Source organism: Phaethon aethereus (assembly GCF_964289735.1).
Source record: "Phaethon aethereus genome assembly, chromosome: 20".
NCBI classification, from domain to species: Eukaryota; Metazoa; Chordata; class Aves; order Phaethontiformes; family Phaethontidae; genus Phaethon; species Phaethon aethereus.
In genome coordinates, this window is record NC_138596.1 from 11,814,551 (window position 1) to 11,841,122 (window position 26,572).

A 26,572-nucleotide genomic window follows, 5' to 3' on the forward strand; every position below is an offset into this window, starting at 1 on the left:
AGTGTGAATGTTTAACACCCAAACTTTATCTTTGGAAGGCTGGAACACCATGGAGATCAGTATTTGTGAAATGCATGAAGGCACCTGTTAAATGACATGAGTGATGTGTTCTGATTTTTGGAAGAGTTCCTTCTGAAAGTTACGCTTGTGCTTATACTTACAAAATCATATTATTTTTTTCTGAAAGTGATAGTTTGAAGTATAAATTTCTAAAGATTTAAGACTAAATTCTTCTGGTTTTGAAGTAAGAGAGACAGGTTGTATATCATATATGTGAAGTCTCTGTACTCCATGCTGCTTGTGTTCAGTATTATGGACTCTGATTTCCTTCATAAAATACGAGACAGAACAAATGTGCCACTAAAGTCTTTGTAATGAGATTGTTTGCCTCTAGTAGTACAGGATGAGAGTTTTAAGTCTAATGCTGATGCTGTAGTGAGAAGAGAGTTGTTCTTTCAAGTGACCATTTACGGAAGTAGATGAAGCACTGCTAATAGGTACTCATGGCTTTTATCCTTTAAATACGTGATGAGGCTGTCCAGGTTGACTGGAAGGCAGGAGACACTCAGGATTCCACAACTGAGCAGAAGCGATTGCTTAACAAAGGGCAGATCAGTTGTACAAGTGCTCTGTCAGGAGGTCAAAGTGCCACATCCAGCCAACTCTGCTCTGCAGCTCTAGGAAACTGCCCCTGATTCTACCTGTCCTTACTCAACAGAGTTTAAACACTCCTAACTTACATCTATACAGTATTCCTTACAGTTATAGTATCACTAAATTTTCTGTGGAGTGAAGTTTTATTTCCTTGTAAGTGTCAGATGTGAAGTTACGACCACCCTCTTCTGCCGGGCAGCTGAATGGGAGGCTATAGTGATCCTGGCTAAGTAATAAATCTGGCTAAGGAGATGCGCATGTAATACAGTTATTTAACCTATCTATGCTTGACTTTCATTGTCAGCTTGATTTCCTTGAACCAGAGTATTCTTTTACCATTCACAAAGCGTGCCTTGCTTTACAGGCCTGAGTCCCAGGATAGGGCCAGTAGGGAGTGCATACCATTGACTTCGGCACTCTTTTTCCCTTCCAGCAGAGCCTGGAAAACCTTAGCCAAAAGACGGCAAACCACAGGGAAGCGGAAACGTGTGTGATGTAAGTGACACATAACTTTAAGAATACTGGCTAGCGTCATGAAACTTTCATCCATTTCCCATACCCCTCCTCCTGCTGCCTTTCAGCTCCAACTGCTTGGCATAGTCTGGCCATCCTCTGGGATGCCTGTAAGCTTTTCTACCCTGGGTGCTGCAATGGGATGAATTTGTAGAATTATTAATGCATTGTAGTAAACAAACCTGGAATTGTGTGTTCTGAGAGCGTGTTGGAAAGAACCTGGCACACGAAGTGCAGTGCTTGGCTAGCACAATTTTTCTGCCTTGTATGGCCTGAGGAGTTGGCAAAATCTTTGAGAGAATACTGAGTTCTGCTGGAAGTCACCATTTTCTGACTTATTTTAACAGTCTTTTAAACCAATGTTGCAGTGTCTCCGTTTGCATACTCTGGAGATCACTTTTTTAACATGTACTCCTTAAGAAAACAGAAAAAAAAAAAGTCATGCAAAACAGCCCAACAATTTCTTTTGCAAGAAAGAAGGCAAAAAGTGTCAAACACAAGAAAAAAAAAAAGTAGGCAGTATTTCTGGTATAGCTGGGCTGTCTAAACTGGGAGAACTGTCGTTTGTAGAAGAGGCTCACAAATCTGTGCGGTTACCTCTATTATCAAAGAGAAGGAGAGGTCCGCATTGTGGATGTACTACTGATTGCATTTTATTTATATTTTTCATTTGGAGCTCAGCAGTCCCTGAGGAAAGGGCGATACCAGTAGCTATATTCCTCCCTTTGCTGTGCCCACTTGCTGTTTCTAATAATAATTCTTTCTCCCATCTGTAATGCTGCTGCATTACAACACAGTCTTTAGCGCAGGGAAGACCTCCTCCTTTCCTGAGCTGCTCGTGATAGTAGTTCTTTCTTTGTACAGCACCAAACACCAAACCCTCTGGAGCATGATAAGCCAAAACCAGTGCATGCGATAACTAATTTTATTTTCCTTCTCTGTCAGCTGGAAAAGCCAGCTTCACCTTTCATTTAACAGCTCCTGTTGTCCTTTTTCTTTCCATCTTCCCTTCCTATCTTTCCTTCATATTCAGGCATGTGCTGTGGCTCAGTGAAACCAGGGTTTAAATTGCAGCAGCACCTGTCTCGTGTCTGTAACCAAAATGCTGCTTTGAATTTGAGATCTGCAGAAGAATTACCTTCTAGCAGCTTTTCTAAAGATATCTTACAGGGAAATGGTCATGCTTATTACTACTCTGCTTAATTCTTCACTGCTTTTCTTTTTTGGTTGAACCCTTTGTTTCTTTTCCTAATTATTTTTTCCTAGAAGGAAGACTCTGTTTGCCCACGATGTGATTCAGTCTGAATGTTTTTATCATGTATTTTCTGTATGGTGTTATTTTATAATCATCATGAAGATAAATGTGACATGTAGTGGGTAAGAAACCAGTCCGTTCTGAGCAGGACTCATGTTTACTTTTAAAGTGTAACCTTTCAGGATTTTCAATAGGACCTACCACTATACTGTATACATGTATAAGTACAATAGATAGTTTAGAAGCACTTCCCTTTCCTGAGTGCAATACGTGGCAAAACCAGAACATGCCATTAATTATCCTGCAAGAAAGTGAAACTCTATCTCATCCATTGTCAGTGTCCAAAGTTGATTATTTGGAGCATACTCCTTCTGTCATCCCAGAGGTGTTATGTCTGTTGAGTCTATGCTATCCCACAGGCAATTGTACTTGCATCTTCAGGTCATTAAGAACAGAGAGAGTTTCATAATTGTGTGGATAACTAAGGTTTCATTTCATTCTACTTTTAAACATGATTTAGCTGTTTCATTATAAAATAACACAGCAACAAAGAGGACACATTGAGGCTTCTGTGTTTAATTTATTGTGTACTAATGGAATAGCTTTTCATAAGCACCCAGAGTCTTCTCCATTCATCCTGATGTCTTGGATCAAGTTCTGGTCACCTCCCTCACTCCAAAAGTGTCATTAGAAAATGAGATAAATTTTTGTGTCTGTCTTACTGTTTAGGTGCTTAACCTTAAGTGAGAAGAATTCCATCAAAATGTTTGAAAAGCTGGCAGATACAATTTTTACAGACCATGATACAGGGCAGAGTTTTTCGAGTTTCTTGTAGAGAGTTCTGTTCAAAGCCCCGTTAGAATAAGCATTCAATGTGTAATTCAAAGCATGCTGATGAAAGTATGCATTGAGTGTTTTATTCCACATCTTAACATGCAAGTCTTTCTTTTATATCATATGAAATACACATGGCAATCCCGATTAGAACCAGGTAAAAGGCATATTTGGAATGCTGAATGGTAGGGATGTTTGTGTTTCTGGTGCTTCATGTGGGGTTGGGGGGGGTTGGTTTTGGTTGGGTTTTGGGGTTTTTTTTAGGTCTCTGCTGTTTGTGCTTGTGGCAGCTTCACTTTAAAGTAGAACTTGATCAGGCATTTATTGATATTTTGATCTCTAAAGCAATACAAGCTAAAGTCTTGATGTATGTATACACATGTTGGTGTATGTGGTTTTTAAGATTTCAGTTTACTCAGTTGTAGAGTGAAGATGTTAATTTTGCAGGTATTATAGTTTCACATCTTCTGTGTGTAACAGTCTGTTTTACCAGTCAAGATTCTTTTCAAGAGATAAGTTTGAGTGACTGAGAATTAACTTCATTTCCCCTCTTTCAAAAAGTAAATCCCTGACTATTCTAGTAAGTATGCTCCTTTTGTATGCTCCTTCATGTCTCTGCCTCTTACTTCTCACGCCAGCTATATAGTACTACATTTTAGCCTAAACTCAGGCTATTGGTTGCTGTAATACCATCAGTGTGGCTTGATTGCAACATACATTTTTTTCATTTCTGAACCTGTGAATGAAGGAAAAACAATGTCCTAGTGGAGCGTCTCCAGGGTATGCTAATTTTTCAGGTCTCTGTGCAATGTAAGAGTGTGCTTAAATATGGTTTGTTTCCTAGGTTCCTTCACCAGCAGTCTCTGATAAGAAGACAGGTTCTTCCCTCTCCTTTCGGCAGTTTCTTTCCATGAGCAGAAAAGGTGCTTTTGCCCTCTGCTTCAGCAATAGGTCCAAAGCCACACGCTGATAGCCATATCAGGAGGCTGACCATACAGAATATTCTCCAATGTTTTGTTTTCAGTTTGGTAATCTCTCTCTCTTCCCCCCCCCCCCTTCATTTTTTCTTTTTTTCCCTTCAGTTCTTCTAACTCTCCATAAACTAGTATTGGGCTAAGTATTTAGGAAGTGGCTGGACTTGCAGTAGGCTTTCAAAATACACCTTAATTGTCTACAACCTGAAAGAGGGTTTTTTTGTCCTTTCTCTGCAACAAGTGTTTTTCCTGCCTCCTGATACCTTTCAGGTTGGCAGGCAGTGAATGTTCTAGCATATCTTTTATTGATTGCATGAAGGGTCCTCTGCACAGGGGGTCTAGCGGACTCCCTCAATGTTGGAACTGCAGTTGGTTTTACTTGCCCACGTCAGGGCGAACACAGATTAATTTGGCCAATTTTAGCAGTGGTTGGGGTAGTTGGATAGTATAACTTACGGGTACCATAAAATAGAATTTGCTTTATTATTAAGTTAAAGGAATGATATATAGACTGTAAGCAAGCTCCTCAATTTTTGAAAATGTATCTGAAGCTGCTCTAGAGTGCCTGGTCTACCACTGCGGAGCGCTGCAGAATCCAAGGGCCTCGCCACAGGATTTAGGTCACTCTTGCTGCGGAGCACACAGGACCTGGGGTATTGTCCCTCTTCTTGAAATTCCTTAATCACCTCCTATCTGCTTCTGACATCTGTGTTTTAGCTCTCACCATTCACTTCGATTTCATATGTTGGTGCTTTAAGTACCCCGTGTTTGTTTCATGCTGTGTGAACACAAATGTTTAGAGATTTCAAACACAGGCTGGTGCTTCACAATATTCCCGTCCTGCTTTGCTAGGCTCATACCAACAGCTCTTGACATCTGCTTGGTATGTTCTGACTCTCTTATATTGTCTAGCACCCATGTTGCAGTTACCTGACAACAAGTAGATGCTTCCTGCCTTTTTCTGGAGCTCTTCAACAAGCGGTTTGTGCAGTGCACCCCGTGTCCTTGCACTAGAGCTCTAGTGCACTGTCAGGTGGATGTGTGGAAGACAAGTGCACGTGTGCTGCATCTTGTCTAAACTGGGAAATCATGAAACTGCTTGGTCGGCAGGAGATGCTCACTAACTTATCCACAAAAGCTGGGGGGAACTGCCCATTTCTTCTGCATTTTGTAGGCATGAAATGTTTGTTCAGGGAAGTTTTTCTAAAGTCTGTTTGGTTATTGTGAAGGCTTTTCATGATGATTGATGAGGGTACTTTGCAGTGACTGTAAGGAGTTAGCTTTGCCATTTCCTGGCTTGAATTGGGACTTGCAGGTAATTATTTATACAAATTGCATCCAAACAGAGCTTCTGCACAAATGGAAACTTGTTGCTTAATAGAATTGCTTACCAGAACCGGTAGAGAAGTTGCTGAAAGTAAAAGCTCTGCATTGGCCCAGTTAGAGGTGTGTTTATCTTACACTAAAATTCTTAGAGCACAGAAGAGCTGAAGACCTGGCAGCCATTTTCAGAGGAGCTTGTTTTGTTGCTACTGCCGAGAAATCTGTGGCTTACCTTTGAATTATCTAAAGGACAATTTTATATCTATGTATGTTTCAAGTAAGAATTTAAACGCCACTCTGCCGTTATAGGCTTTCATATTCCCTTACTTAGTCAATACTAGGATTATCGATGTTGTATCTTTCTTTTTTTTGTTCAGGTGATTACTGTACAATGTGACATTTGCTCATATGAACAGTAAAAATAGATCTGCAGGTATAATTGTGGGCAGTGCAAGCCATGGAATTAAATGGTCATGAGGAAGTAAAGAGGAAGCAGGATATTTTTTAGCATTCTGTCTAAAATTGCTATATTTTAGCAATAGCAACTAGCGAGCTACAATTTTCAACAGTTACGGAAGAAAATGAAATGTAAACAGAACTGAGGCTAGTCTCTCTAAACACGGCTGCAGAGTAAACACCTCTGCAGAAAGGCAAATTTAGAGAGGATTTCTTTGTCCAGGTATGAAACCCAAGTACTGTTTGTGTTACAGTCCTTTTGTTGGCAGTTTTGTGTTTGTGAATACAGTCCTCAGAGTTATTTTATTTTGTGACTCTTGTACCAATCTTATTTTTAATTTTGCTCTGTTAACTAGTGAATTGTGCAATAATTATTCCCATGCTTTGATTCTCAGCTGTTATTTTTAATGAGTCTTGAGAAGAGTAACCTGTGGGAGAGTTGCATGCTCTTTGTTACCATCCCCATGGAACTGCACATGCATGTAATCTGGATGAGTTCATAGTAGCCTCAATTTTTGAGTAATATGGCTATTTTCTTCTTCATAGGACTGAGTTTGCCCTAAAAGAAATCATGTCATCAGGAGGAGCTGAAGATGATATTCCTCAAGCAGAGAGGAAAACAGTGACAGACTTTTGCTACTTATTGGATAAATCTAAACAGCTATTCAATGGCTTAAGGTTAGTGCATTTGTGACAGTATTCCTTCAGAAAAGCATTGGAACATACACTTTAGTATGTGTGATGCTGAAGTCAGTTGTACAATGAACATTTTGAACTCAAACGCAGTAAGTTTGTTTAGGAGAGAACAATGTGCACCTATATATGGGTTGTTTTGGACCATGTATGTAAGAATGTCTGTAAGAATAGAGTTTCATGCATTTCTTCTGAGACAGCAGGGAAGGAAATGTGAGAAAGGTGAACTGAATGTCGTCATGTCAGTTAACAGTAAACTAGAAGTTGGGAACTCCGTTAAATTGATAGAATTTGTACTTCATACACAACATTTCAGTACGCAATTAAGGACTAGATGTGGCTATATACAGTCACCAGCATGCAAGTCCAAAACCCCACAGTCTCTGTACCAAAAAAATAAAAAAAAGGGATGAGAAGGATTGGCCTAGGTGGGAGGAAAGGGGGGGGAGGGAATATTTTTTGGGGAATTTTTAGGAAAAATATAGGAAATTTAGGAAAAATTTCTTCCCCAAAAAAGAACCATCCAAACCATAGCTTGTATGTGTCTGGTGAAACAAATGCTTAATGTGAACTGTGGAGAAAGGTAAAATTCGCATTTATCTACAAAGCTTCTGCAATAACTATCTAGAAAGTCTAGCTGTTATGTTGGCACCAATAAGAACGGGAATAAGAGTAAGGGGAGTTAAAGGAAAATAGTTCATATTTGGACAGTGATATAGGCATTCTGTTTATGTCAATATATGCTGAGTTAAAGATGTATTCAAGACCTATTTTATTTCTAAGCTTTGCTGTAGAAGAGTCTCTTAAGCAACATGGTTTTTAGCTCCTATCTTGTTGGCAGTTCAGCCTCTTACTGGGTCTCTGAGTAATACTGTATGTTTGGGCCCATATAGCTTGCTGTTATTCAAACACAGATGGTTAGCAAAGATGTTTTTAATTCCTTGCCCCCCCCCCCCCATTGATAATCCTTTCATGTGCTTTAGAAGTTGATTACTAAATCCAAAACAAACAGTTTGTGCTCCAAAATCTGAATGGCAAATGGGCAGTAGAGACAAGGAGATCTTGGTGATTGCATTTGACACCTCATGAAACAGAGTCTAAAGCAAAAGAACTGAGATCTTGAGGCTAGGGTTTCCAGTACAAGGTATTCCATTACATTGGCTTTCTGATCTAGCTTCCTTGAAGTTTTGGCCTGAGTCTCTGAAGATTAATACAGTTCATGTCTGGAAGTGTAATGCTCAAGTTCGGATCACAGAGATAGCAGAGCACCTACAGCCATTCTGTCTTTTCTTTTGGGAATGGAGGGAGTTAGTACTTGTATCAGATTTCCAGATGAGAGATGTAGTTTCTATGTGCAACCATGGTACTTTGCCAAAAAGAAACCACCTTATCCAGCTAGATGAAAAGAAACTACCTTTGGATTTAATTTAGGCAATAAAAATAGAGACAGGCTTCAGCAGCTGGCTCTGCTGTGTGAAAATAAGAACATACAGGAATGGGAGCCTGCATCTGTCCTTACTGTAACTTGACACAATTAACATAGTTGCTTCTTGCACTGAACTTGACCACCATTTCACCTATAAGGCCTGTGAACCCTGGGGGCATATTGACTGGCTAAAGCAGCATTATAATTTTCAGGTATCTTCTCTGTTAGTGCTTGTTCTCTTCTGGGTAGTTCACCTGGAAATGTCTTGGCAAGCATCCTAATTCTTAGTCCAGTTGCTTGCTTTTCCCACTAGCATAATAAATGCTATGCCTGCCACCTGTTTTGAAGATGATGATGGCCTTTGCTGCTGTATTTTATGCCATTCTCTTGCCCCTACCATATTTCATGGAAAAGAAGTGATGGGGGAGGGAGAGGAGAGCAATGATTTCCTTCCTGAAACCTCCTCTGGGCACTTCAGCTACAGAGAATTGAGCCTATAGCTGTGTTGGCAACTGCTTAGCTGTTGCTGCTGCCAAAAATGCAAGGGCTCAGCCTGCCACGTCTTTGTTTCAGTAGCATTTCCTTCCTCTCTTCCCAATACAGATGCCAAATACAGCATTTGAGGAAAACATATGATGATCTGCCAAGGTTGCTGCTCCAAAGTCTACTTGCTCACACTACCAGTCATACCATCTTTTTGTGGCCACGCCTGCTAGAATAACTTACAGGGGAGGCTGTCTTTCTAGTTTCTGTTCTCCATTTTTGAACAGTCTGAGCTGTAAGTTAGCAAAAACTGTCAATGAAGTATGTTCCAATTCCTTTCTTCTCTCCTTTCTATGCTCCCACTTGCTCTTTTTTCTTGGAAAAATGCTGGGAAGAGGGGAGCCTGTTAGAAAACAGTTTTTCATGGTATACTGTCACCAGTTACTATTTTCTTTTTAATGTTGAAAAGTGCTTAAATGTGTTCAGTATCACAGAGAAGCTTGAAACTTGAAGAAATGAAAAGGCTTTCCACATATATCATACTTTCCCAGATTATGAGGTCTTGTTACTCCCTGTGCAGGCTGCAAGAATCACAACTGCTGTCCTTTCACGGAAAGACTTGATAGCGCTTAACCATTTATTTTGTGGACTTCTGGTAAAATGCAAGTTGAACCCCTTAGTTTTGTTCTATGCTACTGCTGCTTCAGAAACCACAGGACCCTGTTAGCTTCAGGTAATGCTGCAGGATGTACCCTGTCTGGTACTGGGAGGGGACTGGCTTTTCACACCGATTGCATCAGTGAGGGAAGTTACTGTGAGTGCTACTGGTGTGCTTACTGTCTTTGTGGGTTATTAGAAGTGATGGGCATGCTATGCCACAGTGCTGTTATCCTACTGCTGCTTGAGTTCTGGGAATAGGAGCCTGTAATTACTACAAGCCTGTGAACATAAAAAGAAATTGTCTTTTTTATCACCTGTCAAAACTGTGAATGTATTTAAAGCTCTGGATGTTAAACTTACAGTTGTTGTAACCTTCCTTTTTGAACACTGCTGGGTCTCTAGGACTTTCTCAACGTCTTTACATCTCTGGAAGTTGTCCCTGCATGACAACTTCCATGTGGTGCCAGCCAAACAAACCTCAGCACCTTTAATTGGTTTTCATCCAGTATTATCTGGCTTCTGCCAACAGTATGGCTGAAGTGAACTACTGACAGAAAATTAATTATGAGCACATAAGTAGTGCTCGTCTTTGCTGAGCCTATACAGCAAGAATTGGATAAAATTCTGGACTGTCTGTGGAATTTATCCACAAGCCACTCTAGTACAGCAAGGGAACAAGTCTTTTGTGCCCAGTGTGAGAAACCCATGCTTTTAGAACATCTGAGTTTGTGTCTTCATGTCCAGTTTGGAATGTTTTAAAAGCTAAGAAATTGGAAACAGTTTCCACTTGTTGGAGGCTATTGTAGTGAAGTGTGTAACTGTCTTCCTTGTCTGGATAGAACTGTCCTAAATCAAAGCATCTCCATTCCCTCCTCTGCCTCTGGATTCTTTCTTGCTGCCACTTCCTCCCTCCTGGAAAGCTGGTTGTCATCAGTAACAGCACGAGTGAGTAGCCCTACCGCTGCCTGTTCTGCACCCAGCGTCCTCAGCCAGGCACACCCCGGAGGAAATTGAGGCTGTTGCCTTTTTCTCTATATATTGCTCTAGTATCCTTCTATAGATCTGGAAGCAGCAAAATGTCTTGCTGTAATGTAGGTCTTTTGCTCTCAAGTTGGGTGTGTAATTGCTTCTGGATCATAGATTCCTTGTCCCCTTCAGTGGGAGGAGCTGTATTAATAATCCTCTCTGCAGTCAACTGAGTCTTTAGTGTTCTTTTGGGCTATTTCTCACCAAATAATCATCTGGTCTGGTGGTGGTGGGGGGAACCCACCACTGCAGTAAACGTCCTCTTTTGCTTATGCATCTGTTCTCTCACAGCAAAATTTCTTGATACATGGGAGCAACATGCATGATGTTCAGAACACAAAACAGTAAATGGATGGCAGCAATGGCAGCTCTTGTCTGCAAAAATCTGTGTTGAAACCACTGTAATGTATTGTCATAAATGAAGTTTTATTACGGCCATGTCAGAATACTATCAAAAGAACAAGTGCTACTGTCTGTTTCCATGGAGATCTTTCCTGTTCCCTGGGGAGCTGAGGAATCGCATGGTATTGTGCAGCTATGCCAGCTGCAATTAGGCAAGCGTGCTGCTTGAGGAATATGCATGTGGACACCCAGCAGTGACTGTGGACAACAGCGGCCAAACATATGTCCACTGCGCTAACAGAGGCTTTCTAAAATGCCACTAATTTTCATATATTCAAAACTAATGCAGCACAGTGAGTTGAACTAGGTTTTCTAAGAATGCTTGGGCTCATACAGAGGAAGGTACAGAATCGAGGGAGTGATGGGTGCACAAGGGAAGATAACAGGTGAGGTATAAAGAGTGTATTAGCTTACTAATAAGGGATATATGCATAAGCAAGATCAACAAATAGTTACCTGCTTATTTTTTAATTTGTGCATGTACCTCCTTCTTGGTATTTGAGAGAAGGGTGTGTTTTCTTGTTTTCTTATGTTAGACTTTTGCCTAAATGTCCTAAGCAACTTGGCCTAGAAGCCCAATCTACTACTGGTAGAGTTCTTTGAGTCAACTTGCTAATTCAGTCATTCTTTAAGTTAGTGCCAGGGAACTTTGTTTCTTCTTATTTTTTTAAATGATCAATTTTAGTGTTGTTTTGTATTTGTATTCACTTTTAAATTTAATTTTTTTTAACATTGAAACTTCTGGATGTGCTAATCAAATTTAACACTACCTCTTGCTATATCTTCTAAAGCCTTCAATATATCTTAGACATGTATTTGGGCACTTTCTTAACTACTTTTGTTTAGCTAAAATGTTTACATCTCTTACAACAATAGAAAGCAGTGAATCATTTGTGGCAGTAAATGCTTTAAATCTGCATGTGTTTGTATTAAACTATATTTGGATGAAGATGATGGTGCCCTGAAGCACACGTTTATACTCCTGTTTACCCTCACTATACCAAAGTACGTTCCAAGAGGTTGAGCAGCCAATTGCAAGTTTGAGGGGATTTTTTTTTTTTTTTTTAATTAAAAAAAAAATTCAAAATCCTGCCCAGATTCCTTGGCATTTTCATAGAATAGCAGCAGCAAATACTGGAATGGTTTTCCAGGCTGTTAAGAGTCATAGCTGATAACAGATTCATTTTACATGTTGTAACTAAGCTAGGTCCCTCCAAGCTGTGTGGGAAGTACAGTTGGCTGATGAGCAAAGGAATATTAATTTCCTTTTCTACCTAGGGTGCTGTTAAAGCAATTACAGTTAGCAGAAATGCGCCAGTACGCTGCTCTGGAAATTGTAGCGTACTGCTTTGCTTGTCTTACTCCTCCAGAGGACATGGCATGGTTTCTAAAGGGTGGTGTTTCCCTCAGTCTCCACCTCCCAGCCTTGGAAGTGGAATATGCTGCTTTTCTGTGTCTGTCTGCTGAAGAGTAAGGTGTTGGATGGTACGTTAACCAGCACAGTGATTTGAGAGAGCATTCCCTGAAGAAATCATTCTTGACTCAAATGAAAGATTATACGATCTTGAAAAAGCTGTTCCACTTCCACATAGAGTTGTATATCTCCTTTGAATCAGCTTCAGTATAGATTTGTAAGCAACATGTGCTCAGTGAGACTGAGGGTTTTTGGTCTTTGTTGCAGTTGTTCCAAGATGCAGGTAACTCCCAGGAGACTGCCTTCTCTTAGGATTGAAAGCACAAACCTTTAAAGCTAAAATCCTTAGGATGACATCATATTTGTGGGGTAAAGGGAAATATATCATGGGGTGGAGGTGGAGGGAAATATATCACAGCGTGGAGGTATGAAAGCAGAACTGAACTGGGTTGACTAACTTGCCTTATAGCACTGGAGACTGATAAGAAAAAACCAGAAGGCCTCAGGTCCTGACATACCACTAACTATGAGTTAGAGGGTGACAAATGTTGTGGTGAGGATGTAACCTGACCCAGTGAATGTTAGCTGTGAGCATCCATATGCCTGCTTGACCTGGTGACATTTGGACAGCTAATATATGTATGATGTTATAGGGTCTGTTTCTGAAACACAGTGAATAGCCTCAACCATTTAAAAAATATTGTTGCCTTAATGAGTAGCAAGAAATATTATCAGTCTAAATGAACTCATTTCCATTAGATCATTCTGCTTGCTCTTTTTTTAGGTAGGGTTTTTTTTTTACTATGATATTTTAAGGGTCCAATTTAGCTTTCTGTGCAAATAACCATAAAATTACTTCTCTTCTAGCAAGGCAGTAAGATGTTTTCTATTACCTGTTGACAAAGGCATGTAGGAGCATGGTCATTTCCTATTTGGAGTCATTATTTGTAGGCCTGTTCTTCTGATGCAGTTGAGAACCTATTAATATTGAGGAACCTGGATAAAAGGATTAGAGAGCATGAATGCCTTTTTGCCCTTTAGACTGTATTTGTCCATAAATATCAATGTTTTTGCACATATCCAATCACTTGACTCATGTTAAGTCGCTCATGGAGGGCACTGCTTCCATCTGCTGCTATTCTGTGTGTTGGAGTAGCCATTCCAGAATCTCAGGCACATCTGGAGAGAACAGGCTCATCTGTACAGTGTGTCATATGTTCATAATAAATACCATATAAATACACTGTAAATATAGCATACATTTCATAGCTAACCTAAAAACTAACCTATAACTGGTGGAAGCTGTTGGACGGAACTCCATCTTGTTGACTCTCTTGCAGAGGGAGAGTGAGCCTTTCGTAAGGGGTCTGCTGTTCAGGGGGACTGTCAGTCTGACTTGTAGTGAGTGGGATATTAAGGATTGTGGGTATTGACTGACAATAGACACTAGAATAACTAGAACAATTCTGCTGTTATTTGAGTAAGTGATTGAATTACAGTTCTTGCATTTGAAGACTGAGTTATTGTCTTAGTAGGAGAAGCTTTACTTCAAAAACTTATGGCTAAGCTGCACACCTTCAGTTTGATGTTATAGTGTCATTCTTTTTTGCATGTAACCTGCAGAGCTTAGGCAGTTTGAGACATTGGCTCTCTGTGTCCCCAAACAGTGATTAAATTCAGGCAGTCACTTGGAAGATTTGCAGAAATATATGAGACCTTTATTAACACTGGTTATGTCAATCCTTTTGCATTTGAAAAGTTTCTAGAGAATTTGTCTGAAAGTAGGAAGCAATAATTAGGAGAGAGCACTGAAGAATTTCTTCCTCCCTCCAATACGTGCTTCTTTCTCATATATATGCATATGCAGTCTTTTCTTATATACATGTTAAATGAATATGCTGTCTGGCTTGTGGCATGTTTTTAGGGATACTATGGTCAGATCTTGATATAAGTACTTCCTACAAGCTGAAAAGGATTTCCTTGCAGATTCCAGTAACAACAGGTTTTGAGAAACTACAGAAATCACGGTTCTGGGTGCAGGCAGAGTTATAAAGCATTTCAAGTCATTTCTGAACAAAGCTATTCTGGCACTGACACAAATACACTGCTGTCACTCTGGGCTGACAGGAATCTACTCCCTAACTCTGCATTTGTTACTTGTCTATTGCAGGGATTTACCTCAGTATGGGCAAAAGCAGTGGCAATCCTATTTTGGGCGAACATTTGACGTTTACACCAAACTCTGGAAGTTTCAACAGCAACATCGGTAAGGGGATGTTGTAGGCAGACGTGTTCTGTGGATTTAAGTGCAACTTTACTCTCTGGTATGCCTAGGGGCCCCAGTTAAGATTGAGATTTCACTGTGTTATTCAGGCATGAAGGGAGGGAATAGTCACTTCCTGTAGTGCTCACAGTCTCATGAATTAAAATGTTGCAGCGTTTTCATTGTGACTTTTTTAACAAAACCTTTTGCTCTACTTAAATGCATGTTGCTGTAATACATTACCAAGGAGAAGTTGGGATGATGGCTTCTGCAGTGCAGAGCCCATCTGGAATGGTGTGAAGCATCTTGCTGCAGTGTGGGCTCTGATCTTTCACACCTTACATTGGCTGTGTAGTCTGAGTGTTCTCCTGGGAAGTTGTGACCTTTTGTTGTGTATATTTTGTGCAACATACTTACGGCTAGCTCTCACAAGTTCTATGCAAGATAAATGTTCTCTTTGTTCTGGTGTGTGTATGCAGTGCTGTTGGCTCTAAGGGACTGCTACTGGGAATGCCACACCAGTAATGAAAGCCGAATTTGGCCCTACAATGGCTCTTTGTCTTGTCTGGTGTGAAGTTCTGAGAAATTCTGGAATGCCTTTTAATCTTTCTTTTCTCTCTTGCGAAATAGACAAGTATTGGACAATCGGTATGGGTTGAAGCGGTGGCAAATTGGGGAAATTGCTTCCAAGATTGGGCAGCTCTATTACCATTATTAGTAAGTAAGCACAGAAAAGGATTCAGTAGCGGAATGCAGTGTTAGTGGCAGCTCCGTGCCAAACATCTGGATACTCAGTCAGGAGAAATGAATGTTATTAGTTGAGTCATGATGCCTGTTTGTGAATGAGAAGGTCCTTGGGACTGCATGGGGTGCTGCAGAGAAAGGCATCTGTGAGCTGGGTACCATATTGCTAGTCACACTGATACTGCCTAAGGACTTAGCTCCTACCTCAGGAGTGTCTCTAAGTCTTCTATGCGTGCTGCATTTGACTGTTGTGCAAAAGCGTGATTTACAACTTTGGGAGCTTAATGTTCCTTTAAGCTTTTGAACTAACCTGTCACCGGTACATATGTGTACAAGATGGGCAGATTTCATTGTTACCTGAAATGGAACCCAGGCTCTGAAATCTGTCTTCCCAGCAGGCACAGAGAAATAGAGTCTGGCTTTCGTATCATGTTACTTGAGGAGGGAGTTTTGCCATTGATGCACAAGATGGTTGAGCGGGCAGGAAGGGAGGGTTTGGCATGGATTTCCATCTGAAGCAGTGAGCTAATCTGATTCTTCCTCTGCAGCTTGCGCACTTCAGAAACCAGTTATCTCAATGAAGCTTTCTCCTTCTATTCAGCAATTAGGCAGAGGTCATACTACTCCCAAGTCAACAAAGAAGACAGGTATGTCTGAATGAATGCTCTGGTTTCTTTCAAGATGAGAACGGTGTGTAACAGCAGAAAATAACTACAAATTGTAGGAGCATAACTGGGATAAAACCAGTGCTGTTGAAGGAAGTTTCTTTTAATCTTCCTGCCATGATTAAAAACCTCAGTATAAGAAAGAACTTTGCTGTATGACTGTAGGAATATTCTATTATCTGGTCCTGGCTAGAAAGCTATTAGCCCTAAAGTTTTGTCATTTTGAGCAGTATCAGTGCTGGGACCTAGTATGCTGTGGCTGGAAGATAAGTCAATTGGGCTGAAACAGAGGAACCTGTTTGATTCTAATCCGGTTTTCCAGGGGAACATCAGTTAGTACTGCAGTATAACAGCCCTCTAAAACTGACTGGCACAAGGTCCAAGAGCTTCAGGATGCGTAACGTCTTCCTCTTAAGACACTGTACTGAGAAGGGTACACTCAAAGCAGGGCTGTGTTGTGTCAGTGCAGCCAATGTGCAGATACAAATAAGAATAGCCAGAGAACCCCATTCTTGATCCTGATCTTACATTCTAGCCACTAAACCCAGGTTCCCTCATCAAAGTAAAGTTAAAGAAGAATTGATCTGAAGTCATCATCAAGATAAATGCAAAAGGTTAGTTAGGTAGTTTTCTGCCACGCATTCAAGGATCTCTGGATGTAACTAATTGCACTTCTCTAGTCTTGCTGATGTCTAAATGCACCTGTGTGCCACAAAAGTATGAAAGTTTCCCTGCTCTGTTCTGATATCTGTTGATCCTATTATCTTCTCCATTAAAAATCTCTCCATTTCAGTCTGAGTGCTTGAGCGGTTTCAGACAAGGTAGGATTGACCAAGCATGCTTCTAGATGCTGTCAGAAGGTATTAGAAACGGATGAGTAATTATGGGCTATGCTGACTTGCACATCTCTAAGTTGTCCCAGGTGGGTGAACTCTGAGACAGCTGTGATGCAGGGGGTCAGATAGTGCCCATGAACTGTCAAAAGGTTTGAAGAGCCAGCTGTTGTATCTGACTGTCATGCCTGTGTTCATGTAAGGAGATTGTGGGGAAGGCTGTGGCTTTTTTGATGTATATTTATGTCCCTGTACTCAAATAAACTTCTAAGCAGCCAGGTAGCTATTGATCTCCACATGAATTCAGTTAGAACTCTTAATGTGTGGAGTGTTCAGCCTTGCTCTAGTCTTAAACTCCTCCTCTCCCTTATCCCTGTTACCTACACCTACCTATGTTCTATTTTAATCTCAAATTTGGCTGTGATGTTTTTGTTGTTGTGTTTAGGCCTGAATTAGTGGTTAAGAAGCTGCGTTACTATGCAAGGTTTATAGTGGTTTGTCTCTTGCTCAACAAAATGGATGTTGTAAAGGACCTTGTAAAGGTATGTTAAAATGAGGATAAAGGTGCAAAGGGCTGGGAGGTTTCTGGTTATTCAGGGATTTTCTTCAAGTAAGGAATCGATAATATAGTCTATTTCAGTTGAAATACCACTCGTTAGATCTATGATATTAGCTGCTGCAGCAGCATAGCTTTTCTTTTTGTTTTTCCTCATTTAATTGGTTGTGGTGTTGGATGCCACAGAAGGAGGGAAACACATGGCTAGAGCCATGGGAAGATTCAGTATGATGTGAACATTTGGCTGCAGAAAAACTTTACAAATGTATGTAGTTAGTTAGGAATAAACTTCAAGATGCATGTTATTCATCTGAAAGTAGGGGGATCACCTGATAACTGAGTACATCTTTATTCCTGTGGAGGATTTAAGATATCGGTAGAATCTCCCCCAGCAAGTCATCATGACAGACTGTTGCTTGGAGAGCCATTGTCTCCTAGCTTGATGTTGAGCTTTTTTCTCTTCCCTTCCAAACTGCTGTTGCTCTGTCCCATGTCTAGAACACATCCTGAATACATTTTGCACCTTCCAGAGAGCCATCAAAATTAAACCTTGCTAAATGATGTAGATATTACTATGAAATTGGAGAGGCTGGATCTGCATATGCCTCTGCTGTGGGAGTAAAGCACTGAATGCCTAGAAACACAAGTCTTTAGGTACAACAAATGGAGTACAGGCCAATGTTGATCATTGCTTTTCTAGTATATCTAACATCCAACATAGTGAACATCTTCTGTGAATCAGACATTTAATAATGACACTTTAAGCTCAAATGATTTGATAGCATTGCTTGAATACCAAGTAAAAATATTGCAATAGCTGCAGCCTGGAGAGGGAGGTACCCTTTAACTACAACAAAGGAACAGCATGATTCTTCTGACAGCATATGCTTCCCAAACCCCTCTAACAACTTTGCAGCAAGCAGCTTCCGGTATTGACAGTTTTGCGTAGGTTGTATTGCTGTCTTTGTGCCTAAGCTTACCTGAACTGCTAGCTTAGCTTAGTAGCAGCTACAAAAGCCATACTATTCACTTTCTCAATGTATTTAAAGCTGAAATTTGAGTCCTTGGTATCCATAACTTATGGTAATAACTAGTGACGTAGCTGTACATGTGATAGTTATACTTAACTCGAGATAGTCTTTGCATTTGGACCTACTTAAAAGGCATTTTGCATTGCCAAAACTCAGTGTAACATTGGCATTCTGTCTCCTGAAAGAGCGCGTTTTGGCTGGCATGTTAGTCATAAGTGTGCTGCATATGTTCTCAAGTAATTTTTTTTTAATTATTCTTAAAGGCCAGCACAGCTAACCATATTGTAAAATTACTGGCTGCTTGTTAAGTTCTCAGTTTAAGAAGTGATTCTGTCTGTCTTTGAACTTTTTACATCAGGAGCTGTCAGATGAAATTGAAGACTACACTCATCGTTTTAATACTGAAGATCAGGTGGAGTGGAACCTGGTTCTTCAGGAGGTGGCAGCGTTTATTGAGGTGAGAATACCATCCCTTTTAGTTGTTAGTTTAGAAGTAAAATTCTCTGACTTGTTCACTGAAGTGTTCCTGTATCACCACCTCTACATGGTAACCAGGTATGCCACGTGCAGGGACAGTATTCCTGTCCAATTTAATCACTGAAATGTGTAATAGTGACAGCCATTAAAGCATCTGAAGAGTTAGACCTGGTCATGTAACGTGTTGAAAATAGAAGTATGAAGCTGAGATACACTTGGTCACCTTATTGTTTTTGCTCTTGGTGTTCAGAAAATGGTGGAATTGAAAGCACAGCAGTTACCATGGTCAATATTTTGGAGGGACTGCCAACTCTAGTTCTGTTGCTGTGGAAGCCAATCCAATTTGCTGATGTTTTGATTGTGTTTCGGAGTGTACTTTGTTGGAATACTGGTCTATTACACTGGCAATGCATAAGCAGAATATAATGGAAAATATGGTGTTAGCGTGGCAGCTAACTGATAGGCTTTTAGCATAGTTGTAATGTGACCAACTTCTAAAGTTTGTTAAAAGGAAGATAAATTTGTTTATTCTTTCAAATGAGACTGTTCTACTTTCCTCCTTTTGTACAAGATGTCCCTGTGTAACACAAGTATTTATTTAATTATTGCCAGAATGGATGGCAGCATTATCAGTTGCTCATCTCCTTTGCTATTTATTTCTAGGAAGGGAAGGCAAACTAAAAGAGTGCAGGATCCTGCTGTGTTGTAGGAATGTTTAGTTTATTCTGTGTGAATTTGTAAGGTTGTTTGTGACATTTGGTTCCTAAGGTATAGAAAAGCTGAAGCAGAGTTCATGTCATTTGAGGAAGTACGTTCTTCTATTTGCTGTACCAGGTATTTCCTTTTCTAAGAGCTGTTACTTTTCCAGGTGGTAAGGCATTACTCTGTAGACTGCATACAAATATACAGATACATGTACAGCAAATTAATTTTTAAAATCTGCCTCAGTTATGAAATGTTTACTGTAAGTGACAAGACCTTTGGATTTCTTTCGAATTGCAAATCTGTATGTTCTCTTGAATTCCTGATTTATTCTGGTTGCTTTTTTAGGCAGACCCTGTCATGGTATTAAATGATGACAACACCATTGTAATCACCTCTAACAGGCTTTCTGAAACAGGAGCTCCATTGCTAGAGCAGGGAATGATAGTGGGACAGCTTGCTCTTGCAGATGCGCTGATTATTGGGAACTGCAACAACCAGGTAAAAGAAATTCTGGGGACTTGGGTTTATATCTTTGGAGTTCAAAGTCCTTCCCCCTGTGGCATCCCTTCTGATCATACAACAGAGATTCCAATAGAGGCCAACATTAAAAATTTTTTTTGTGATGTTTGCAGTGGCAGCAAGAAGAAGAGGCTCTCAGAAATAAGAGCTAAAAATGAGATGTTAGATATTAGACCTGTGGTACTGACCTCTTATTGCTTATGTTAATCATGTCAATTAGGTAGATAGAATTGATTTTCATATACTGGATTGTTCTTAACAACGTTCAAGCATGAGAAGCTTGTGGGGTATGTCTAGAAAAAGCTTGACTCTAGGATTTCACATGACATACTCTAGCTTGTTGCAACTTCAATTGCAACAGGAAGGGGTTTTCAAAAGACATTCAAGATCTTGTTTTTTAGATGATGATGATAGTGAAGTTGTACAGACTTCATGACTTCTCTCTGAGCTCTTTTTCAGGTAAGCAAGGGAGTTGTATCTAAACTACAGTTTGTGTATCCTGTTCAGATTTTGTCTAAATTTATAGTACATAGTGGTTTCAGCACTTGATTTGTAAACACCCCAGGAGGGTCTGTAGTTTGTGAAGTAGGGGTCTGCACTACAGTGAACTGGCTTGCTAGACCAGTAATAAATAGATTTTGTCCTCTGTGAGCTCTTCTAAAAGTTATTCACAGGTCTTTAGAGATTCAAAGATGACACTGACAGATCCCTGAGAGACAGAAAATGGTCTATCTGGTGTGCAGTTGAATCTCTTACCTGCATAATTCCAAAGAAATACTGTTTAATCTGTATCTGGCAGAGTAAACTGTTTAAATCTTTTGCAGGTCAAGTTCAGTGAATTAACAATTGATATGTTCCGAATGCTACAAGCACTTGAAAGAGAACCAATGAATTTAGCTTCACAAATGAACAAACCTGGAATGCAGGTAAGTTCCATTTCAGTGACAAACCTGGCAACAGATCTTAACTTTGTTTGCTTTGTTTTAAATTGTGTACTCTTTCAGTATTGTCACAGAGCAGGTCAGTAAAGCTGGTGTAACTCTTACTAGAAGTTAGTGCAGAGTAGCTCAAACCTGTGGAGTTTGGTCCAAGTAATGTCTTTCCCCGCCTCCCCCCTTTTTTTTTTTTTCCTTAGCAGACCTTCAATAGTGAAAAAATAGTGTTTGGGTATCATTTCACAAATGGCTTACATTGGTCTAGCTGAGGTTCATTCTGAAGGGGTGCCATGCCTGTCCTTGTTCATATACACTCACCCTTTCCTTTGTTTTCACTCTAGCAGTCATGCAGCCAGATAAGTTCATGTCCTGGTTTTGGCTGGGGTAGAGTTAATTTTTATCCTAGTAGCTGGTATAGTGCTGTGTTTTGGATTTGGGATGACAATAATGTTGATAACATACTGATAGTTTCAGTTGTTGCTAAGCAGTCAAGGACTGTCCAGTTTTTCATGCTGGCCGGCCAACGAGAAGGCAGGGGGTGCACGGGAAGCTGGGAGGGGGCACAGCCAGGACAGCTCACCCAAACTGGCCAAAGGGATATTCCATATCATATGATGTCATGCTCAGTGCATTAACTGGGGGAGTTGGCCGGGGAGGGCCGCTGCTGGGGAACTAACTAATGACTAATCGGTCAGCGAGTGGTGAGCAACTGTACTGTGCATCATTTGTTTGGTGTATTCTTCTACCATTATTATTATTATTACTCTCTTGTGTCCTGTTAAACTGTCTTTATCTCAGCCCATGAGTTCTGCCTTTTTTTTCCCAATTCTCTCCCCCATCCCACTGGAGTGGGTTGGTGAGTAAATGGCTGCATGCTTGTTTTAGCTACTTGCCAGGTTAAACCACAGCAGTTCATCACCTTGCTGAATCATCTGAAAGTTAAATATCCCCTTCCGAGAAAAGTATTTGATATTTGATCTGGAGGCAAAAGGAAATATCTAGATCTTTGTTTATTTAATTGAGATAAGAGTGAATTTTTTTCACTCTTTTCTTAGGTGATGCTTTAGAGAGTAGGAAAGATTAGTAACAAATTTAAGTGAGGGATAATGTAAACTTCTGGTTCAAATACTATGCATCTAGCTTTACTGTGTAGTAGGAAGTGCAGCATGGGCAGACCATTTGTGTGGTAGGTATGTTGAAGATGAGCATTCTAATAAGTAGAAATTTAGAGGGTTACAAAACTGCTTTGGTAATACATGGTTGTTGGTTTATTTGTGTTGTGTTTTGGTTTTTTGTTTTTTTTCAACAGGAGTCCACAGAGAAACCAGCCAGGCGGGAAAACCCCCATAAATATCTACTTTATAAACCAACTTTTAGCCAGCTATATACATTTTTAGCAGCATCATTTAAGGTTTGTGAAAATGGTGAATTCATTTGTAATAGAAAAATATCCTGAATGGTGTGTGACACTGAATAAAACGTGGTTGAGATAATCTTTTATACTTAAAGATAATGAAGCCTTTTTCGCCTTCTTAAAATGTTAGATATGAGCTTCAAAAGGATGGAAATACTATAGATATGTGTCATTTGTGTAATAAAAACAAATTTGTTGACTGCTGTTAAGGGAAAGAAAAAAAATCATTTTTTGAACTGTGTCTCTCTCTTGCACTTGCTATATTTTTATCTGCCTGCCTTATTTTGTTACCCACTGCTCTCTTCCATGTAATCTATACATTTGTAGACTTTTTTTAAAAAATACAGTTGCTATGCTTATTTTAATTTAATAAAGTTGCTGGGCTCATTTTGCTTAATTATGACTAAAAGTCAGCAACTTGGGATTTAGTAGTAGAATATAAATCCTACAAAGAAACAAGTTTCAGTTTGTTTCAAGAAAAAACTGTAGAACAGCTGGTGAGGTGAAGGAAGTGCATCCTTCTTACTTAGAATTTTGGGTGCCTGCACGCTCAGCCTTTTGCAGAAATTAAAAGCATCTGTTTCCTCATGCAGACAGCCCATTAGAAGGGTGGAAAATAGATTTCTTTTACAGGTCTATACAGAAACCTGGATGTGTTGTGCTTGTTGTCCATCTGAGAAGGGTCAGGGGGAAGAGGCAGATGTTGCAGACTCTGGGGTATTTCGAAACAAAGAACTTCCTTTAGGATCCTGAACTGTTTGGCAGTTAGGGTCTGCATGGATCTTGGCAGCTTTTGGTTTCTGTATCTTGGAAAGCCTCAGATCTAGCTAGATAGTAAGAGAGCCTATGTGGAAGCAGATGCTTTTTTAGTGCTGCTTGAACCTCTAATGTCAGCCTAAAGATTGGGGGGGAGGAGTAGGAACATAATCATCACTTTACATTTTTGTCTCTGTACTCACCTGTTTGAAGGGGTGTATATGATCAGAAGGGCATATAGACAGGCGAAGAGTGAAGGGAAGCCAGAAGCAGGAGTAGCACAATCTTAAATGACAATGTATTTATGAAAGTCATGATTGAGTATTAAAATAAACTTACACATTTCTTTCCTTGGCACTCTTCTCTTATTTGAATTTCAGGAGCTGCCTGCAAACAGTGTACTACTGATTTACTTGTCTGCCACGGGCGTGTTTCCATCAGGTCGTTCGGATAGTGAAGGTACAATAAAGGAATGCTCCCTGTCATGAACAGGGCTTGAATTCTCTTTATGTTCCAGGACAAGTGACCAAGAAAGATGTCACAAAGCTCCTTTTAAAAGACAAGTCAATTTTATTCTCCTGTCTGCTTAGTAAGATAGACTTTTTTTTTTCTACAAACAATAGCTAATTCCCTGTCTTTTAATTAGTGTGCATTAACCTGAGACCTTTTCAAAGGATATATCCAGTTTTTGATGCATCTGAAGTATTAAAAGCCTCATCGGTTTTGAAGACCACATGGCTCAGTTGATGCATCAATGCAAAGTTAATAAAATGGCTAAATGGCACTTTGTGACTTTCCAATCTCCAGTACTATGAGAACATATGGTCAGGAGACGGGTGGTAAAAGGGCTGAAGCGTCTGCAGGGACTTTTCTGTTTGCACGCTTGTTAACCTGACAATTCAAGCCCTTCTCATGATTTTTGGCAATTCCCCTCACTTCATCCTCCTGTTCTTTGCAACCTAGCAGAATATTTGGATGCAGCTGCAATCTAAAAGCTGAAAACTGGTTGGCTGAAGTAAACAAAGTAAAAAAATCTGTTTATATAATTTAAGGGGAGGAAAAAAAGTTTTTAACATCCTAAATATTGCACATGCCTCATCTGTTTGAGACTTGCATTCCTTTATAAGATGCATGCCTTGTCCATCCCAATGCATGATTTACAGAGCTCTCAAAATGTTAAAGGAAATAAAAAAATCCCTGTCAGCTTTGGATTGTGGCAGTGATTTTTTTAAAATGCTTTTAACATTTTACTTTTTGCTGCAACTTGGTGATAGGTTCTAACTAAACTGTGTGCTTTAAAGCCCATGTTATGTCCACTTCACTGCATATATTGTTTCAGCTTAATACCTTACTGTAGAGGCATCCAGGCTCTATCATCTGAAGAGCTGCATAGTCAGACTTCAGTTTTCGTTAAATGAATCCCATTACAACTGCATTCTTTTAATAAGGTAGTGTAGTCTGCACAGACCAAAAAGTTCTACCTTATTAAAAGGGAGAGCAGCTGCAAGTTGCACTGTTTACCGCCTGTAAACCATTTGTGTTTGACAGATCACGCAAGACATTTGTAACAGTGCTAAATTAAAGTATGTCCTGTTTCTAGTTTTGTATTCCCAAAGTTTCCCTTAACATGAAAAGGTGTCTTATGTATCCAAATCTGAAAAAATTGCATTTGGTGGCCAAATATGGGTCAACTAACAAATGCAAATGTATAACAGAATGAGGAAATCCTAATGCTTTATTTTACTAATGTTAGTGACATTTCATACCCATATAAGTGGCAAAAATATTTCCTGGTATCTCTAGCATTTTTTTTTTTTTAATGTAGGATTTGATGGTTTTTTATAGCCATTACTTTCATCTTTGCTTTCCATCAGACAGTTAGGCAGGTAGCTCAGTTGTGCAAACTTAGCAGAATATTTCTTTAGCTTACCTTAGGAACACATATCCAGGCTGTGTGCATTTAAAAATTGTGAATTCTGTATTTGAAATCTTAAAAAATAAACCTTTGCTGTAGATTTGAAATCTGGTTAAAACTATTCCATCCTTTCTAGGAGTATCGAAAGCATATTCATTCTCTGAGCTCTCATTTCCCCTTTGCAGTGTTACAACTGCAGATGATAGTATTACATCTTCTGAGAGGCTACATGGTTTTTTATTGATTATAGCCTTATTTTTTGATCAAATTCTGAATCTAGAATATGCTAGCTCATATAGTGATTTTGCAAAGGTATTGATTTGCCTGTATGAAATGTGTAATGGGTTTTAATCTTTTTGCTATGTAGTGTAACAAAAGCCAACATTGGGATCTTTTGTATTAAGTTTATGGCTAAATAGCAAATTAATAAATTAGAAGTTATGAAGTTGCGTTGCTTGCTTCTACTTTGATAGATGCTGAAACTACTAAAAATGCATAAAATTGAATATGTAGTTAGTTAAGTTTCCACGTTCCTCCATCCCCTCCTTACAACTGCAGTAATTCAGATTCACTTAGTTTTCTGGGATTTATGGTTGCTTCTTCCCTTTCATATAATCATTAAATCCATAACAGAGGTGAGTTGCCTCTCCTAATTTTAGCTTTCTTTTTGCCATGTGTAGGTCCATATGATTTTGGTGGCGTTCTGACAAATAGCAACCGGGACATTATAAACGGGGATGCTATCCACAAGCGAAACCAGTCATACAAGGAGATGCACTGGTAAGTTTAATCTGTGACAACTGCACATTCAGAAGAATTTATCTTTAATAGAGAAAAATGCATCAAAGCCTCTTGAATTCAAACTCTTCAGTGCAGGACATCATAACGTAGATTAGCTTGAAGTTGAACAATTAGAAATGCATATGCAACTAAATGATGATTCAAACACTCAGAAAGTATTACTGTGACTTAATGTAAATTCTTTATTACTGGAAAACTTCAAATTAATGGTGGATGACTTCTCAAGAAGATAAACATCTCTGGGAAAGAACTAATAAGAAGTCCAGTAGCCCATGTTCTAGAGAATACCAGATTAGTTTTGTAGTTACTTTCTGAGGATGAATCTCATGACTGGGACTTGGGGAATTTGCTTGCTTTTTATATGCATGTGGGCAGCTGGGGTCTGAGAAACTTGTGCACTGTCACAGCTTTGCAGCAATTCTAGCACACTGTGAAGCATCCCTTTCTCTTTTCAGTCTTCACCCTGGAGATCTCTACCCTTTCACAAGAAAGCCCCTGTTTATCATTGTGGATTCCTCAAACAGTGTTGCCTATAAGGTAAGACTCTTGAAGGCAGCTACTGATATGACAGGATACAGTGTCAACCCCTAGTTAGCTTACACTTTTAACAGGCTATTTTTTAAACAGTTTGTATTCAGTGTTTCTTTTCTTTTGAGGTTGTGCATGCTAGTCAGGATCTGATCCTATGAATAGGAACAAGAAGGAGAAGCACATGAACAGCCGCTCATTGGAAAGTAATAAATCCTCCTGGAGGGAAAAAAGGTTCAAGATTTCCAAGGTCTCTGGTGGGAGGTTTATTTTTGTTATATACCAAACACAAATCTTGGTGTGTGTGCATGGGGGAG

At 39.6% G+C, this 26,572-nt stretch overlaps 1 protein-coding gene across 1 annotated transcript in view; it reads left to right on the forward strand.

Moving 5' to 3' along the window:
* SCAI (suppressor of cancer cell invasion) overlaps positions 1 to 26,572 on the forward strand; it is a gene marked incomplete at its 5' end in the record, with an annotated part of 42,856 nt that overhangs the window by 8,222 nt on the left and 8,062 nt on the right. The window contains 12 exons of the mRNA XM_082009203.1: positions 6,556 to 6,687; positions 14,284 to 14,379; positions 15,007 to 15,093; positions 15,669 to 15,767; positions 17,064 to 17,160; positions 18,564 to 18,662; positions 19,733 to 19,885; positions 20,731 to 20,832; positions 22,151 to 22,252; positions 23,392 to 23,470; positions 25,607 to 25,706; positions 26,183 to 26,264. Coding sequence (XP_081865329.1) covers positions 6,556 to 6,687; positions 14,284 to 14,379; positions 15,007 to 15,093; positions 15,669 to 15,767; positions 17,064 to 17,160; positions 18,564 to 18,662; positions 19,733 to 19,885; positions 20,731 to 20,832; positions 22,151 to 22,252; positions 23,392 to 23,470; positions 25,607 to 25,706; positions 26,183 to 26,264 — 1,228 coding nt within the window. The remainder of the gene's footprint in view (positions 1 to 6,555; positions 6,688 to 14,283; positions 14,380 to 15,006; positions 15,094 to 15,668; positions 15,768 to 17,063; positions 17,161 to 18,563; positions 18,663 to 19,732; positions 19,886 to 20,730; positions 20,833 to 22,150; positions 22,253 to 23,391; positions 23,471 to 25,606; positions 25,707 to 26,182; positions 26,265 to 26,572) is intronic.